Source organism: Gigantopelta aegis, chromosome 10 (genome assembly GCF_016097555.1).
Source record: "Gigantopelta aegis isolate Gae_Host chromosome 10, Gae_host_genome, whole genome shotgun sequence".
NCBI classification, from domain to species: domain Eukaryota; kingdom Metazoa; phylum Mollusca; class Gastropoda; order Neomphalida; family Peltospiridae; genus Gigantopelta; species Gigantopelta aegis.
Window position 1 is genome coordinate 4,444,049 of NC_054708.1, and position 16,541 is coordinate 4,460,589.

Consider the following 16,541-nt stretch of genomic DNA (forward strand, 5'->3'; position numbering starts at 1 on the left):
GAAAAAAAAAGAATCCAATATACATGTAGGTCACAGCAAAAAATGTGTCACGGAGAATGAAAAAAACTGCAGCAATCTCCACGGCATTGCAACAGGCAATTGCAGGAGTTGGATGCAGTATTGTAATTAACAATCTTTTGCCATTAATTATTAGGAAAAAGTCAATAACTTCAGGAAAATGGAACACACAAAGTTAACAAAAGTTTAGTAATAGTAACTTTATTCCTTGGAGGAACACAATAACATTGCACAGGCAAGTTTTTGACACATTTTAACAATACAAGACTTTGTGCTACAACAAATGTGGATTTTCCTGGTAGATACCAACAATTACCTGTTGGTGATGGATGTTTGTCTCTGAGGAAATCACAAATATGGGAGTTGTCTAGTGATGGTACATGTATAGGCAGTAGGCGAAATATACCAATTAATATATGAAAATACACCAAACCTACAAAAAGGAATTGCAACTCTTCTCTTGATAAAATGTTCAAGCATGTGCGTGTGTGTGGCCCATTAAACCACCTGCATCCATCATTAATCTACAAATCCTGCTTGTGTAACATCAGTCCCAGATTGATGACAGTTTGTTTTCAGCTGGCAGGCATGTAGTTAGGATCTAAGTAGTTGTAGTCACCAGGCATAAACTTGGTGTAGTCCTGGTCGATGGTTGGGTTTCCTGCCTGTTTGACGGCTTTAAGACGATGACTCGTGTTGTGTGTGCTCGACTCAAATACACTGAAACAGAACAAACATAATGAGAACGAATCGGCAAAACTAACTTGCATGCAAACCAACGAGATTTTCCAAGATTATATACACAGTGATCTGAAAAAAGCAGAATCCTGTCAAAACTGGCCACGTTTCATGATCAAAATTGTTCACTTATAAAAGGCAACACTCTAAACACCAGATCCTGTCTAACTCTGATAAATATTGGGTCCCCTGTGAGATCCAGTTTAGACAGGTTTCCCCTTGCACGAAGCAATCTTAGCACTACGATCACCTAAAGTGTGTAACTATTTTAGCACTTTAGGTAATCTTAGGTGATTATTATTAGTGGAGGTGTGACGTAGCCCTGTGGTAAAGTGTTCGCTTGATGCACGGTCGGTCTAGGATCGATCCCCGTCGGTGGACCCATTCAGCTATTTCTCGTTCCAGCCAGTGCTCCACAACTGGTGTAACAAAGGCCGTTGTATGTACTACCCTGTCTGTGGGATGGGATATATAAAAGATCCCTTGCTGCTAATCAAAGCGTAGCCCATAAAGTGGCGACAACGGGTTTCCTTTCAATATCTGTGTGGTCCTTAACTCTTTGGGGCCGAATCCCGACTCACGTCGTGATGTTAATTTGCGCGAAATGTCGAGTCCCGCCTGTACGCGTGGTTTACAAGCAGTATCTATTATCGAATGCCGACTGGAGGCGTGGCCGACTGTACATGTAAAACGAGACGTCATTGGCTAATATAATTAGAAGTTTTCATTATCAGCTTGTAGAAGATTAATCCAGTGACCAATAAAAAGTAGTCTTACAGCTGGGTTTGTTCATGCTTTGCTTGGCTTTGTTCGGCTTTGTTCGCTTTGAATTTTTTTTTAACAAAATTACATCATATAAAAAAATTAAAATAATATATGTTCTTCATTAATTGCACATAATTAAATAGCTGACAAAATTTGAGGCAGATTTGTTTATTGATTAAGTTAAAGAGTTATTTTTGCTGCAGTACATGAAATCTGTGTTTATGCTTTAGGGCACCAGCAGGTAAACACTGCCTAGGGCTGGAATTCAAAATGTCCGCCAGGCCTCAAAGAGTTAACCATGGGTCTGAGTGCATTGTTAAATAAAACACTTCCTTCCTTATCATTGTTTACTGAGCAATGCAATATCTGTGTGGTCCTTAACCATGGGTCTGAGTGCATTGTTAAATAAAACACTTCCTTCCTTATCATTGTTTACTGAGGAATGCAATATCTGTGTGGTCCTTAACCATGGGTCTGAGTGCATTGTTAAATAAAACACTTCCTTCCTTATCATTGTTTACTGAGCAATGCAATATCTGTGTGGTCCTTAACCATGGGTCTGAGTGCATTGTTAAATAAAACACTTCCTTCCTTATCATTGTTTACTGAGCAATGCAATATCTGTGTGGTCCTTAACCATGGGTCTGAGTGCATTGTTAAATAAAACACTTCCTTCCTTATCATTGTTTACTGAGCAATGCAATATCTGTGTGGTCCTTAACCATGGGTCTGAGTGCATTGTTAAATAAAACACTTCCTTCCTTATCATTGTTTACTGAGGAATGCAATATCTGTGTGGTCCTTAACCATGGGTCTGAGTGCATTGTTAAATAAAACACTTCCTTCCTTATCATTGTTTACTGAGCAATGCAATATCTGTGTGGTCCTTAACCATGGGTCTGAGTGCATTGTTAAATAAAACACTTCCTTCCTTATCATTGTTTACTGAGCAATGCAATATCTGTGTGGTCCTTAACCATGGGTCTGAGTGCATTGTTAAATAAAACACTTCCTTCCTTATCATTGTTTACTGAGCAATGCAATATCTGTGTGGTCCTTAACCATGGGTCTGAGTGCATTGTTAAATAAAACACTTCCTTCCTTATCATTGTTTACTGAGCAATGCAATATCTGTGTGGTCCTTAACCATGGGTCTGAGTGCATTGTTAAATAAAACACTTCCTTCCTTATCATTGTTTACTGAGCAATGCAATATCTGTGTGGTCCTTAACCATGGGTCTGAGTGCATTGTTAAATAAAACACTTCCTTCCTTATCATTGTTTACTGAGCAATGCAATATCTGTGTGGTCCTTAACCATGGGTCTGAGTGCATTGTTAAATAAAACACTTCCTTCCTTATCATTGTTTACTGAGGAATGCAATATCTGTGTGGTCCTTAACCATGGGTCTGAGTGCATTGTTAAATAAAACACTTCCTTCCTTATCATTGTTTACTGAGCAATGCAATATCTGTGTGGTCCTTAACCATGGGTCTGAGTGCATTGTTAAATAAAACACTTCCTTCCTTATCATTGTTTACTGAGCAATGCAATATCTGTGTGGTCCTTAACCATGGGTCTGAGTGCATTGTTAAATAAAACACTTCCTTCCTTATCATTGTTTACTGAGCAATGCAATATCTGTGTGGTCGTTAACCATGGGTCTGAGTGCATTGTTAAATAAAACACTTCCTTCCTTATCATTGTTTACTGAGGAATGCAATATCTGTGTGGTCCTTAACCATGGGTCTGAGTGCATTGTTAAATAAAACACTTCCTTCCTTATCATTGTTTACTGAGCAATGCAATATCTGTGTGGTCCTTAACCATGGGTCTGAGTGCATTGTTAAATAAAACACTTCCTTCCTTATCATTGTTTACTGAGCAATGCAATATCTGTGTGGTCCTTAACCATGGGTCTGAGTGCATTGTTAAATAAAACACTTCCTTCCTTATCATTGTTTACTGAGCAATGCAATATCTGTGTGGTCCTTAACCATGGGTCTGAGTGCATTGTTAAATAAAACACTTCCTTCCTTATCATTGTTTACTGAGCAATGCAATATCTGTGTGGTCCTTAACCATGGGTTAGTGCATTGTTAAATAAAACACTTCCTTCCTTATCATTGTTTACCAATGCAATATCTGTGTGGTCCTTAACCATGGGTCTGAGTGCATTGTTAAATAAAACACTTCCTTCCTTATCATTGTTTACTGAGCAATGCAATATCTGTGTGGTCCTTAACCATGGGTCTGAGTGGGTCTTTACTGAGCAATGCAATATCTGTGTGGTCCTTAACCATGGGTCTGAGTGCATTGTTAAATAAAACACTTCCTTCCTTATCATTGTGCATTACTGAGCAATGCAATATCTGTGTGGTCCTTAACCATGGGTCTGAGTGCATTGTTAAATAAAACACTTCCTTCCTTATCATTGTTTACTGAGGAATGCAATATCTGTGTGGTCCTTAACCATGGGTCTGAGTGCATTGTTAAATAAAACACTTCCTTCCTTATCATTGTTTACTGAGCAATGCAATATCTGTGTGGTCCTTAACCATGGGTCTGAGTGCATTGTTAAATAAAACACTTCCTTCCTTATCATTGTTTACTGAGCAATGCAATATCTGTGTGGTCCTTAACCATGGGTCTGAGTGCATTGTTAAATAAAACACTTCCTTCCTTATCATTGTTTACTGAGGAATGCAATATTTGTTTATGACCCAAAGGCACATCTTAAACTAGGACTATTTAATCTAGAGTAAAAAAAACAACTGATGCCGACACATAGGTTACTCCTACCCAATAGCAGCAAGGGATCTTTCATGTGTACTTTTCCAGACAGGATGGTACATACCACAGCCTTTCATGAACCAGGTGTTAAGACAGGAATGGAGCATTGTTGTAATCTGACACTTACCAATCAACACAATCATCGCAGAAATCACAGGCGGCATCCATTGGACAGTCAACACAATGCCATCTGGTCCCGACAATGGGTTCCCGGTCGCAGTTGTCACACTGGAAATACAAGCAATGTTTTACATGAAAGTGCATTGTTTATTCATTAGCGTGCCATGAACTAGAAGGAAAGTAACTGTGCTGTAGTCTTTGTTTTATTTGAAAATGAAAACTTGTACTCCATTAACTGATCAATGGTTAATGCAAACGATGCTGAATGAACTATTAAAAAATATTAATTGAGACGTATACATGGACCATATATCCAACATGCTGCACTAATGTAGTTAAATGATTTAATTAAAGTGGGACAGCACACACCACATACCTTGTTTCGAAGGTGCTGCATTAATGGAGTTATATGATTTAAGGTGGGACAGCACACACCACATACCTTTTATTTAACATGTACTAATGGAGTTATATGATTTAAAGCAGGACAGCACATTCACTGTACCGTATATCCAACATGCTGTCCTAATGTGATTTAATTAAAGTGGGACAGCACACACCTTGTATCCAGTGTGCTGCATTAATGGAATTACATGATTTAAAGCAGGACAGCACATGCCTTGTATCCAACGTACACTAATGTACTAATGGAGTTACATGATTTAAAGCTGGACAGCACATTCACTGTACCTTGTATCCAAAGTGCTGTCCTAATGTAGTTATTTGATTTAATTAAAGCGGCACAGCACATTCCACACATCTTGTATTCAAGATGCTGAACTAATTGAATTACATGATCTAACACGGACAGCACATTCCACATACCTTGTTTTCAAAATCCTGCACTAATGTAGTTAAATGATTTAATTAAAGTGGGACAGTACACACCACATACCTTGTATCCAACATGTATTAATGTAGTTAAATGATTTAATTAAAGCAGGACAGTACTAATGTAGTTAAATGATTTAATTAAAGCAGGACAGCACACACCACGTACCTTGTATCCAACATGGTGCACCACCTTGTCCTCAGACATCTGTCTCTCCTTCTTGATCATCTTCCACCTGATGAGCTCCTGGTACTCCTGCGTACAGCGCAGGTCAGGCGGAATGTCCTCTTCATCCTGTTAGTTAAAGTTTGTTGTTTAACAATACCACTAGATCACATGGATTAATTAATCTGCGGCTACTGGATGTCAAACATTTGGTAAGTCTGACATGTGGTCATCAGAGGAAACCAACTACATTGTTCTAATGCAGCAGGGGATCTTTTATATGCACTTTCCCTACAGACAGTATAGCACATACCACAGCCTTTGACCAGTTGTGGTGCACTGGTTGGAACTATAAAAAAAACAATCAGTTGAATGGATCCACCGAGGTGGTTCAATCCTGCGACGCAAGCACCACAGCCGAGCACTCCATGTACAGCTAAATCCCACCCCTCATCCTCTCTGAGACAGTCCATTTGTAAACACAACTGACATGATTCTCTTAACAGCTCCTTGTGTTTTGGAACTGGGATGCTATTAAAGATTAACTTTATAAAGCGGGGTTCTCATTACGCAATCAGTCACACCAACATGTCAAATGTGATTTGTCGGCACTACAAAAATTCTGATTTAGGTGTTCTCACAGTACGATTCTGATCATTCAATCGCATGTAACAAGTTGGTGCAACTAATCGCATAATGATAACGCCCCTTAATAGAGTAAAATTAACACAAGACCAATTAAAAGAAATGTTTTGCCAAGCTTTCACCATAAAACAGAAGATGACGCTATGTACAAGGAAGGGGGTGTTTATCAAGAGTTATGTGTATCATTTTCAAAACAATAAGGAATAGTTGTGTCAACAACACCTCAGCACATTTGAAACTATCTCTATTTTATGTTTAACATGGTTACTTGACAGTAGTTGAGACCGAAAGAGAGAGAATCGGCTGCTGCCACACAGGTTTCAATCCAAACTAAACATAACCATTGTCGCCCAAGATATTGCGAACAGGATATCACACTCAGAGCTGTGGTTAATTTAAATACATGTACAATTGAATCCCGTTAGCTTGAACCCTGTCGATGCTTGAGAAAGTGTTCGACCCATCGGGTAGTTTAACCTAACCATTCAGTCAACATGTAACTCGTTTTTGGTTCGAGCATTGCAGTGTATCCGACCCTTCTAAGTTCGACCTCATGAGATTCTACTGTATATCAATAAAATAGAAATGCATACTGATATCATTAATACTTGACATTAATGTTGCCTGGCAAATTACAATCCTAAGTTGGCTATTTTTTTTTTTTAATTCATTAGCCAGTCAAGCAAAAGTAAAGTACTGTATTGTGCTCTGATGGGAAACACAAGTCCATCAAGAGTTATCCTACATCAGGAAAGCGTTCAGTATAAAGGGACTAACCACACACAGACTATATAAACACACATTTGGCTAAGTTAGGTGAAGAAGTGAAAGGAACAGAAGCAGACCAGAGACTTGTTACTTACAGACACATCAGGGCTGAGGTTCCACTGACTGAAGGAAGAACTGTCATCTTCGTAGCTCTTGAAATCTTCATCGTCCGACATGTAGACGGGCGGTTCGAATGCATGTAGGAACGTGGAGGACGGATAGTACATTTTATTGTATCTGTGGTGTCGGTGACCACTCTGCAATCACAAAACATTTACATTTTATTTTATCTGTGTTGTCGGTGACCAGTCTGCAATCACAAAACATTTACATTTTATTGTATCTGTGGTGTCGGTGACCACTCTGCAATCACAAAACATTTACATTTTATTTGATCTGTGTTGTCGGTGACCAGTCTGCAATCACAAAACATTTACATTTTATTTTATCTGTGTTGTCGGTGATCAGTTTGCAATCACAAAACATTTACAAATACATGCTTTCAGTTATTCAGTAATTTATCAAAACATTTAAAGTTTTAAAATCAGCTTTTGTAATCAGAAAATTCACTGTAGGTTACAGTTGCTAATGTATTACATCTCAAAAATCACTCTTAGTTTGTACCGTACATTTTTTAAATATTTGAATGATGTGTTATTAAAACTCACCTTTTTGTTGTAAGCATTTAGGTTGGGAATTCGACCAGGAACCGGCAGACCCGCTTTTGTTAACTTGATGAAATACTTTTGTACACGACTGGCCACCTGAACAAACAAAGAGTATATTTCAGTTACAGTCAAGCAGTTTGTAGACCCCTTCACTAACAGACACTGTAGTTTAAAACCTCAATCTGGCTGTAAACACTCAGGGGTTTCCCCAGGGCCATTAGACATAGCGGCCCGACATGCCTTGGTCTGTAAAGTAAGCGCTTTGACGGTGTGGAAGTGCCTTAAATCAACTGCCGCTACGCCTTGATTTGAAGTGCTTTAGAAAAGCAATTATCACAAGCACGGGCGTGGCAGTCGACTACCTCTTGCAAACAACTTGTGTACCAGTATATCAAGAACACCTAATCACTATGACAGGTAAAACACTTCCTAAATACCTAACAATGGACCAGTCGTCTGCTCACAATTGGTGTTTGGTAATTTTACCACATCTACTGGGACCGCTAATCCACCAGGAAGGCAGTTACGCGTAACGGGATTCTCGTGCCGAGCAATCAATTGCAAATTCAAGGCCGATCAAAGAAGATGCCCATTGACAGAATCAACTGTACTATTTAAAATTAACTGAATAAATGATAGTACAGTTAAGTTGGCAATAAGTAATTTCTATACTAACACCCACTTCCCAAAACACACTGAAAACATCTAGGGCTCGCGCTGTCAGTAGCCAAATTAGCCATTGGCTAATTAAAAATTATTTTTACCCAAAATGGCCAAAATATTTGCAAGTGGCTAAAATTTTGGCTAAGCCATTTTCTATCTTCTGATGTGAACAAACGGTTAGGCCTACATAATCTATACGACACCTCAAACATAATAATAATACCAAATATTCAATTAGCGTAATAGCGATCTTGCAACTGGTACTGAGAAACGGTGTTATCCAGAATACGGTGTAGGCCTTATGATGTTTGCTTATTTTAATAATCAAGGTTATTATTTAGCAATGTGACGGTTATTCAATGTCTAGAAGATCTGTAACTTGTAACCAAAGTAATAAAAACAAACCGACAATGCATGTCAATTTGAATACACATGCCAGTTCAGGGCCAAAAGGCATGTAGGCTATCCCAAGGGATGGGTTCAGCCATACCGAGCAAAAACAAAATGTTCGCTACACGTTAAACCAAATGGACACGACGGACACCAATCAAATAGTTCGCAAACATCAGGAAGAACGTTCATTGGCTGAGCTGAGGAAAGCTCTCGGCGCAAATATACACGTCACGCTTAAGAGTCAGCTGACACCAATACGATTATACAGAAGTAAATCTTGATGTAAATTGGTAGAAAAACAATGGTTATTTGCATCGATGAATACCTAACTGCAGTTTCGGTTATTTCCTTTGTCTTTGTTAATTTTCTACCTATGGTCCAGAGCACGCATGCAGATCGCGATAAATGAACATGCAGTTTTTATCCAAATTGCAGTTAAACGTACACTGAATTAGTTTACAATAATCATATTTGTTAGATAATGTAAGATATATATATATATTTGTAAAACTGTGAGATGACATTTAATAAGTTAGCTGGATTTTAAAAAGACCATAAATTTTAATTTTATTAAAAAAAAATTGTTATTTTTCATAAATAGAATATACTGTGCAATCAGCATTCTTAGCCTAGGTATTTCACAAGCAGAAATCACAAGCATTTAACACGACGCTGAAATCAACAGCAACAACATGGCGCAAATTATGAAATTATTGGGGGTGGGGAATTGATGGGTTACTTTAAAAAAGTTAAAAAACAAAACACACAAAAAACATGATTAGCTGGATTGAAGGCAAACACTTAACTGTTTTCAACCCACTACCCCACTAATTTTGGCTTGATTTGTGTTATACTGATGCTAAATATGTAAGCGCCTTAAAAAATTCCTGGGGTAAGGCCTGAACACTTACATCAGCCTGTACAGGAGAAAAGTAATGAATTCACGGAACCCTGATATATGTCACTCTGCTTACTATACATTTCATAACCAAACCTATTCAACTTTATACCTTCAAATTCTCAAATTTAAAATGTAATTGTCTATTGCACTTTAGCAGTGATATTTAGGCTACTAAAATCCCTAAGCTAGTAGTCCAGCATTCCACTGGTGTTTCCCCCCCCCCCCCCCCCCCCACCCATCAATTAGTTCCAGTCAAGTATTAGTTTGTGGTCATGTGTTACCTGCTGTACAGTCCTGTTCCCCAAAGCGCTTGCAATCTTTTGCCAGCGTTTAGCTTCCACCTCCTCTGGTGGGTATGTTACCAACAGCTCCTCAAGTCTGAAAGACAATTAACATACAAAGTAAAAATATCTATATATATTACTACAGATAACATCAAAATCTATTACATTCTCTTATAAAATAAGGAATATTTGTTTGGCATTCAAGTACATTTTAAACTATAGCTACAAAATGTAAAAAGTTAATATACAAAATAAAAACATGTATGTATATACATATACATATACATATATATATACATATACACACACACACATATACACATACATACATAGATAGAGATATATATATATATATATATATATATACACACATATATATACATGTATATACATATACATATATATATATATATATATATATATATACACACATATATATACATGTATATACATATACATATATATATATATATATATATATATATATATGTGCTACCTTATGATGATGAATTACAAGGTAGTTGAAGACATCAAAATCTATTACATTCTGGAGTAAAATAAGGAAGAGATATTTGTTTAGTAAAACAACATAACATGTTAAACTACACAGTGCTCACCCTGTACATGGCCAAAGTAGCCAATTGCTCATTTTTATTCAAAATGGCTGTAACATTTAGTGTTTGGCCAATAAAATATTCCTTAAATCAACCATATTTTAATAATTTTCAAGGAAATACTATATTATATCTGAAAATTGGCTGAACCAAAGACATTTCCAGTGTGGGCCCTGCTACAGCTATTAAACTACAGCTATTCAGTATCTAACGTAATGGTTATTTTAACCCTTGACTAACATAGAGAGCAAACGTGCTACTCCTTTATAAGCTACCTAATAAACAGCACAAAGAAATCTTTTACCTTCCCATTGACAGAAGAGCACGTACCACGGCCTTTGATGTCACAATCATGGTTCAAAGGTTGGGGCAGAAAACTACCAGAAAAGTGTTGTTGGAAAACGTTTGTGATCTATGTATAATTATTATGGCTTGAACTTAAGAATTTGTCCCCCACAGCAATTTGTTTAACTTTTTCAGCATATAAACACGACTAAAACGTTATTTTGCCATACATAGACATATTTCAAATGTTAAAAAGAAGTGTTTTATTTAACAACGCACTCAACACATTTTATTTACGGTTATATGGTGTCAGACATATGGTTACGGACCACACAGATTTTGAGAGGAAACCCGCTTTCGCCACTACATGGGCTACTCTTCCGATTGGCAGCAAGGGATCTTTTATTTGCTCTTCCCACAGGCAGGATAGCACAAACTATGGCCTTTGTTGAACCAGTTATGGATCACTGGTCAGTGCAAGTGGTTTACACCTACCCATTGAGCATTGCGGAGCACTCAATCAGGGTTTGGAGTTGGTATCTGGATTAAAAATCCCATGCCTCGACTGGGATCCAAACCCAGTACCTACCAGCCTGTAGACCGATGGCCTGCCACGACGCCACCGAGGCCGGTTTCAAATGTTAAATACTGGAAAATAATGTACACCAAGTGTATATATTTTGCCATTGTTGAGAAGCTTAACCGATGGCATAAAAGTGCCATTGGTGATGCTCCCTACCTACAGCAATTTATATCTCAATGATGGCAATTGCAATCAGCACCATCGTTAAGTTCGAGCCCTGAATTATTATAGTAACTACCAATATTGAGGTGTAAACGTGATCAGTGAGTGACTGTAATCACAGGCCAGACCTTTTCTGTTCCTCCACTGTCCACAGCTGGTTGAAGGTGGCCGACTTGGCGTCAGTCTTGATTCGTCCTCTCACCACACGGACGTCACAATCATCCACGGTCGGACAGTAGGACATCCCTGTCTGGCCGGAGGACTTGAGTTCTTCTGCAAACACAACACAAAGTTAAACCATTAGTAATAGGTTACAGTTTTTACTGTGACCACCACAGTACATTTATTGAATAAACTCTTTATTTTACACAAAGAAAGGGGGAGGGGGGTTTATGGAGGGGCTCAGCCCCCCCACTTTTTATTTCGGGACTTTAAAATGTCTTATAATGCTAATACGGAAACCTGACGATAGAACAACCATAAAAATGAGCCCCCCCCCCCTCCCCCAAACTTTGAAAAATCTGTCCTACAGGCCTGTGCAGTTCTGTCCTATATACTTGATAAAAAGAAAATACATGTACGAGCATTAATTATATTTATCACCTGGGAGTCCTTATACATTGTACCCCTCTACACTTCAAGTTGAAAGGTGATTTAATACACGTTTCCCCACTCTACTCCAGTTGTTTACATCTTCCAAGGCCTATGTCTATCCTTGCCATGACACTATTTAATACCCACCAAACCAAAAAGACAAAAAAGGGTAAATCAATAGCACACCATCTGTTGTCCCATGAACTAACTGCTTCTTCAATCTCGTCATGTGACGAACTCCGAAAGATGTAAACTGTACGTTGCTTGTATACTTCTCCCAGTCAATAGATGGTATAGTTGCAACTTGCTGTAATTGTAAGCTGGGAAAATCAAATTTCTTCCCATTCTGTAGACACTCCACAAAGCCGATAGGATCTTGTAAAGCCTTCGTCTGACCTTCGTAAAGCTTGTCGAGGTCCTTTATTGCCTGAATTCGCTGAGATTCGAGAAGTGCGATAGATCGGAGAAGTGACTGGTAATCAGGGTTAGACTTGAGAGCAACGTGATCCGACTCAAAGTAGTATGTTTGAGAATCACTGCCGTCATCATTCAACGTGTGATCCACAAGCTCAGACTTGTCAGACGTTTCAGACAGATCACCACAAGTCTGGTTCATCTTTCTAATCCATTTTCTATTTTTTAAAAAAAAGAGAAAAAAAAGACCTTAAATGTATGCATGTATGATTAGTCAAATCTAAGTTAACCTTTCTATTCCGTTTTCTAAACTAAAAAGACAAAAATATATGCATATTTGATTAGTCAAATATAATACATACATGTGTAATTAAAGAAGAAAGAAAGAAAGAAAAAAGACAACATTAAAAAAAGCATTGACAGTAGGCTGGGGTTTCTACACTCATTTATTATATTTAAGATTTAGATTTATGCATTGAACGTTCAAGCACACTTTTATTTTCACAAATAAACATCTGGAATGTCTACCCTCATCAACTTCTTCACAACTGAAAGCTTAGTGAGAGAGAAAACTGGTCGACTTCTCTTCTATTACTGTATCGGCTGAACAGAAGAAGTATGTGTCGCCATATTTAATTCCGTGTTGCATGTCTGTTTAGCGAAGTAACATGCGAATTCTGTCCATGTATTTATTATAAATAAATAACATTTATCATCGAGTAACGATGTATAGCAACCTCGTCGGTTCAGTACATACTTTAGTATTTAGTATATATCAAATAATCGTTAAAATGTAAACTTAAACAAGAAAAATCCTGGCGATCTCGCCCCGGCTTGCAAGTGAAATCGTCAGAAATTTAAACTACCAATGTATTACATTTTACAACAAGAAAATCAAAACATGACTACTGCACATGTATTTACTTAAAGAAGTAAAAATTAAACTGCTTGTAACTTGAATATTGTTGAGTTATAATGTACTGGCGACTTCGCTAAACAGACGTGCAACACGGAAGTAAATATGGCGATCTCGCCACAGCGTGTCCCAACACAAAACTAGTAGTATAAGTGGTATAACCCTGTAGTTTTGGTACAAAAACATGCTGATAATAACAGTAGATATATACTATAATATATGTTGTAATATATGTCTTCTAGCAAGTCTAATATGTATGATAACTTCGCCTAACGATGAAAATAAGTCCTGGCGAACTCGCCCGGGGCGACTTCACCAGGGCGAGATCGACACGGCCCACGGGGCGAGATCGCCAGGCTCCGAACAGAAGACCGTGTTATAAACCATAAATGTGTAACTACATGTCAATTTACGAAAAAGCTATAATTATGCATGCTCATTAATAAACTCATTGGTATAAAATTAAATTCAGTTTCTAATATTATACCATAAATTATCCAGGAGGCCCAAAATTATTTAAAATTAAAGGTAATTTGGATATTAATCGACTCTTCCTTTGAGTTCCCTCCCTTTAATAATTTGTGTTTTTGTTGGAATTCCCTCCTTTCAATAATGTTCTACCGTATAACGTCTAAAACGTGGACTGAAAGTATTTTACTCATTTTAACAAACAAAAGGAGAAGTTATAGTTTGTTTTGATTAAGGACACCACTAGAGCAAATTGATTATTTGTTTTCTGCTGTTGGATGTGAAATCACGGCCTTTGATATAAACTCGATGTAATTGTGTTTAAAGGGACAGACCCTAGTTTTTAACTCACTGAAATCAAACATTACTTATAATTTTATTGTTTAGATTATCCATTTCCGTAGAACTGAAGCGTTTCTGGTCATCCTGTTGTTTCTAATATCACAAAATGCATTTATTATATTTTTAAAAACGCAAGTGCGTCTGAGAAGTAGCGCTTATTGATTCGAGTTCTAGTCTATTTTGTAAGGATGTTTTCCGGTATTAACGTCACAGTCTCTTCTTTCACTTTGTTGTAACTTTAACCAACTGTGTTACAGGTTTGTAGATTAACTAAACTTAGTGTCCATTTTTACGAGTTGAAACTAGCAGGGTCTGCGCCTTAAACGGCACCTCGGTACATTTTAACGTACAGAGCTCTGTGTGGAGTCTAACATGGTTATATTTCAACATTTGGTTGATAGAGAGAAAGAGATGTCGAGTAAACTAGCTGTGATCATAATATATATATATATATATATATATATATATATATATATATATATATATATATATATATATCCAGGCTTCTCTTACCAATAAAACAGAAAAGGGACTTTAATATACACTTTTCCAAAGTCAGCTAACCCTTTGATATGCCAGTGGGTGGGGTAGAAAAAAGGTGAGAGCGATTGTCAGTTTGAACCATCACACCTTTGGCGAACTCTCTACGACACACACACACACACACACACACACACACACACACACACAGTGATACACACACACCGTGACACTCACGCACACAGTTGCACACACACAGTTACACACACACACACAGTGACACACATACAGTGACACGCACACGCAGACACACACACACACCATGACACACACGCAGTGACACACACAGAGAGAGAGAGAGAGAGAGAGAGAGAGAGAGAGAGAGAGAGAGAGAGAGAGAGAGAGAGAGAGAGAGAGAGAGACTGGCCTGTAGAGTTAGAGTTTTTAATACATGTACATGACAAATCTCCTCCCACCCCTTTAAGTGATGCCCCATATAAGAAAGACATGTTAAATAAAAGGAAAGATACATTTAATTGTTTATTAAAATTTGTCTGATCAAATTGACCATCTTTGTTGATTTTATACAGAACATATCAATTCACTGCCTGTTGTGTGTGTTTCATTCATTCATTCATTCATTCATTCATTGTAACTTATTTTCGTGCTTACCGTATATCCAATTAAGGTTTAAGCACGCTGCACTGGACACACACCTCAGCTGGGCAGTCTGTCCAATACAGTGGGTAAGTGGTTAGTTATTACCGTAGTCGTTAATGAGAGAGAGGTCGGTGTAGTGGCCTTACACCTACTATACCCATTGACTCGTTCCAATGAACTCTGAGTGGAAGTCGGTACCGTGCTGCCAGTACCTACCAGCTTTATATTCGATGGCTTAACCAGGACACCACCGAGACCGGTTGTGTGTGTTTGAGGCACTACATTGTATGTAAAGGTACGTTATAGCAATAATAAACATATTTATTTATTTATTTATTTTATTATTTTATTATATTTATTTATTTATTATTATTATTATTATTATTATATTATTATTATTATTATTATTTATTTTGAATTGGTCTTTATCATTTTCCAGTAATAATTCAGAACTTAGCTTCAATAATAAAAAAGATTTACTATTAATGTTAATTATTTTAACGCCCTAAGGTTAATTACATTTCTTGGTCAGCCAATATTGAAAATCCGTATGAATAACAACGGGACTGGTATTGTTTAAGCTTAGCACAGAGAATAGCCCAGTCCTGGTACACGTTCATTTGCTAGTCAGTGTCTGATTAAAGCCGCACTCCCTAGTTCCATCCAGCGAAAATAAATTATAATTTGGTTAATCTACAAACCTGTAACACACTTAGATCACGTTTTTATCAAATGGAGTGAAAAAGCAGGTTTTATATCGATAAATACCATGGGAATCCCCATGTCCCAATTGCTTAAAATAATTTTGAAAGTTTGTATTCTGATGTCACCGGTAGATGTCGCTCGAAGCACAACAATGCCTACGTCACGACAAATTTCACAGACTTGGGGTGCGTTCTTTTCACCTCTCCTGGACATGTTCCAACTGTTCTGTCCTGGTTGTATCCCCTCTCCAGATATCGCAGGATTTAGCAAAATTATTGGTTTTAAGGGTTTGTAACGTTTTGTATTGAGATACTTACTTGTCTGAACTTTATTGTTACTGAAAATGTTCACGAACTGTGAAGAAAAATCTCACAAATGAACAACAACAAATCGGATGTTGATTGCGCGAACCGTGCACGAGAAAACAAACCGAACCAAAATGATAACGGTCACGTGGTATACCAACGTCTGTGACATTGAAATGGAAATATCCCGTCTAAAAATAGATTAGACCTTGTCTGCTCAACGTTTTTTTCTCAAATGTGCGACCGTTTTTCAGAAATAC

The 16,541-nt window shown here is 37.5% G+C and overlaps 1 protein-coding gene across 1 annotated transcript; it reads right to left on the reverse strand.

The window, feature by feature from the left end:
- Window positions 1–203: 203 nt before the first annotated feature.
- LOC121382544 (ZZ-type zinc finger-containing protein 3-like) lies at window positions 204–13,891 on the reverse strand. Its single transcript, XM_041512000.1, has 9 exons — window positions 13,809–13,891; window positions 12,178–12,623; window positions 11,526–11,670; window positions 9,751–9,847; window positions 7,513–7,608; window positions 6,940–7,101; window positions 5,435–5,560; window positions 4,442–4,542; window positions 204–738 (listed from the first exon to the last, which is right to left on the reverse strand). Exons 2-9 carry the CDS (start codon window positions 12,605–12,607, stop codon window positions 594–596), a joined length of 1,302 nt encoding a protein of 433 aa, XP_041367934.1. The 5' UTR covers window positions 12,608–12,623; window positions 13,809–13,891; the 3' UTR covers window positions 204–593.
- Window positions 13,892–16,541: the final 2,650 nt, after the last annotated feature.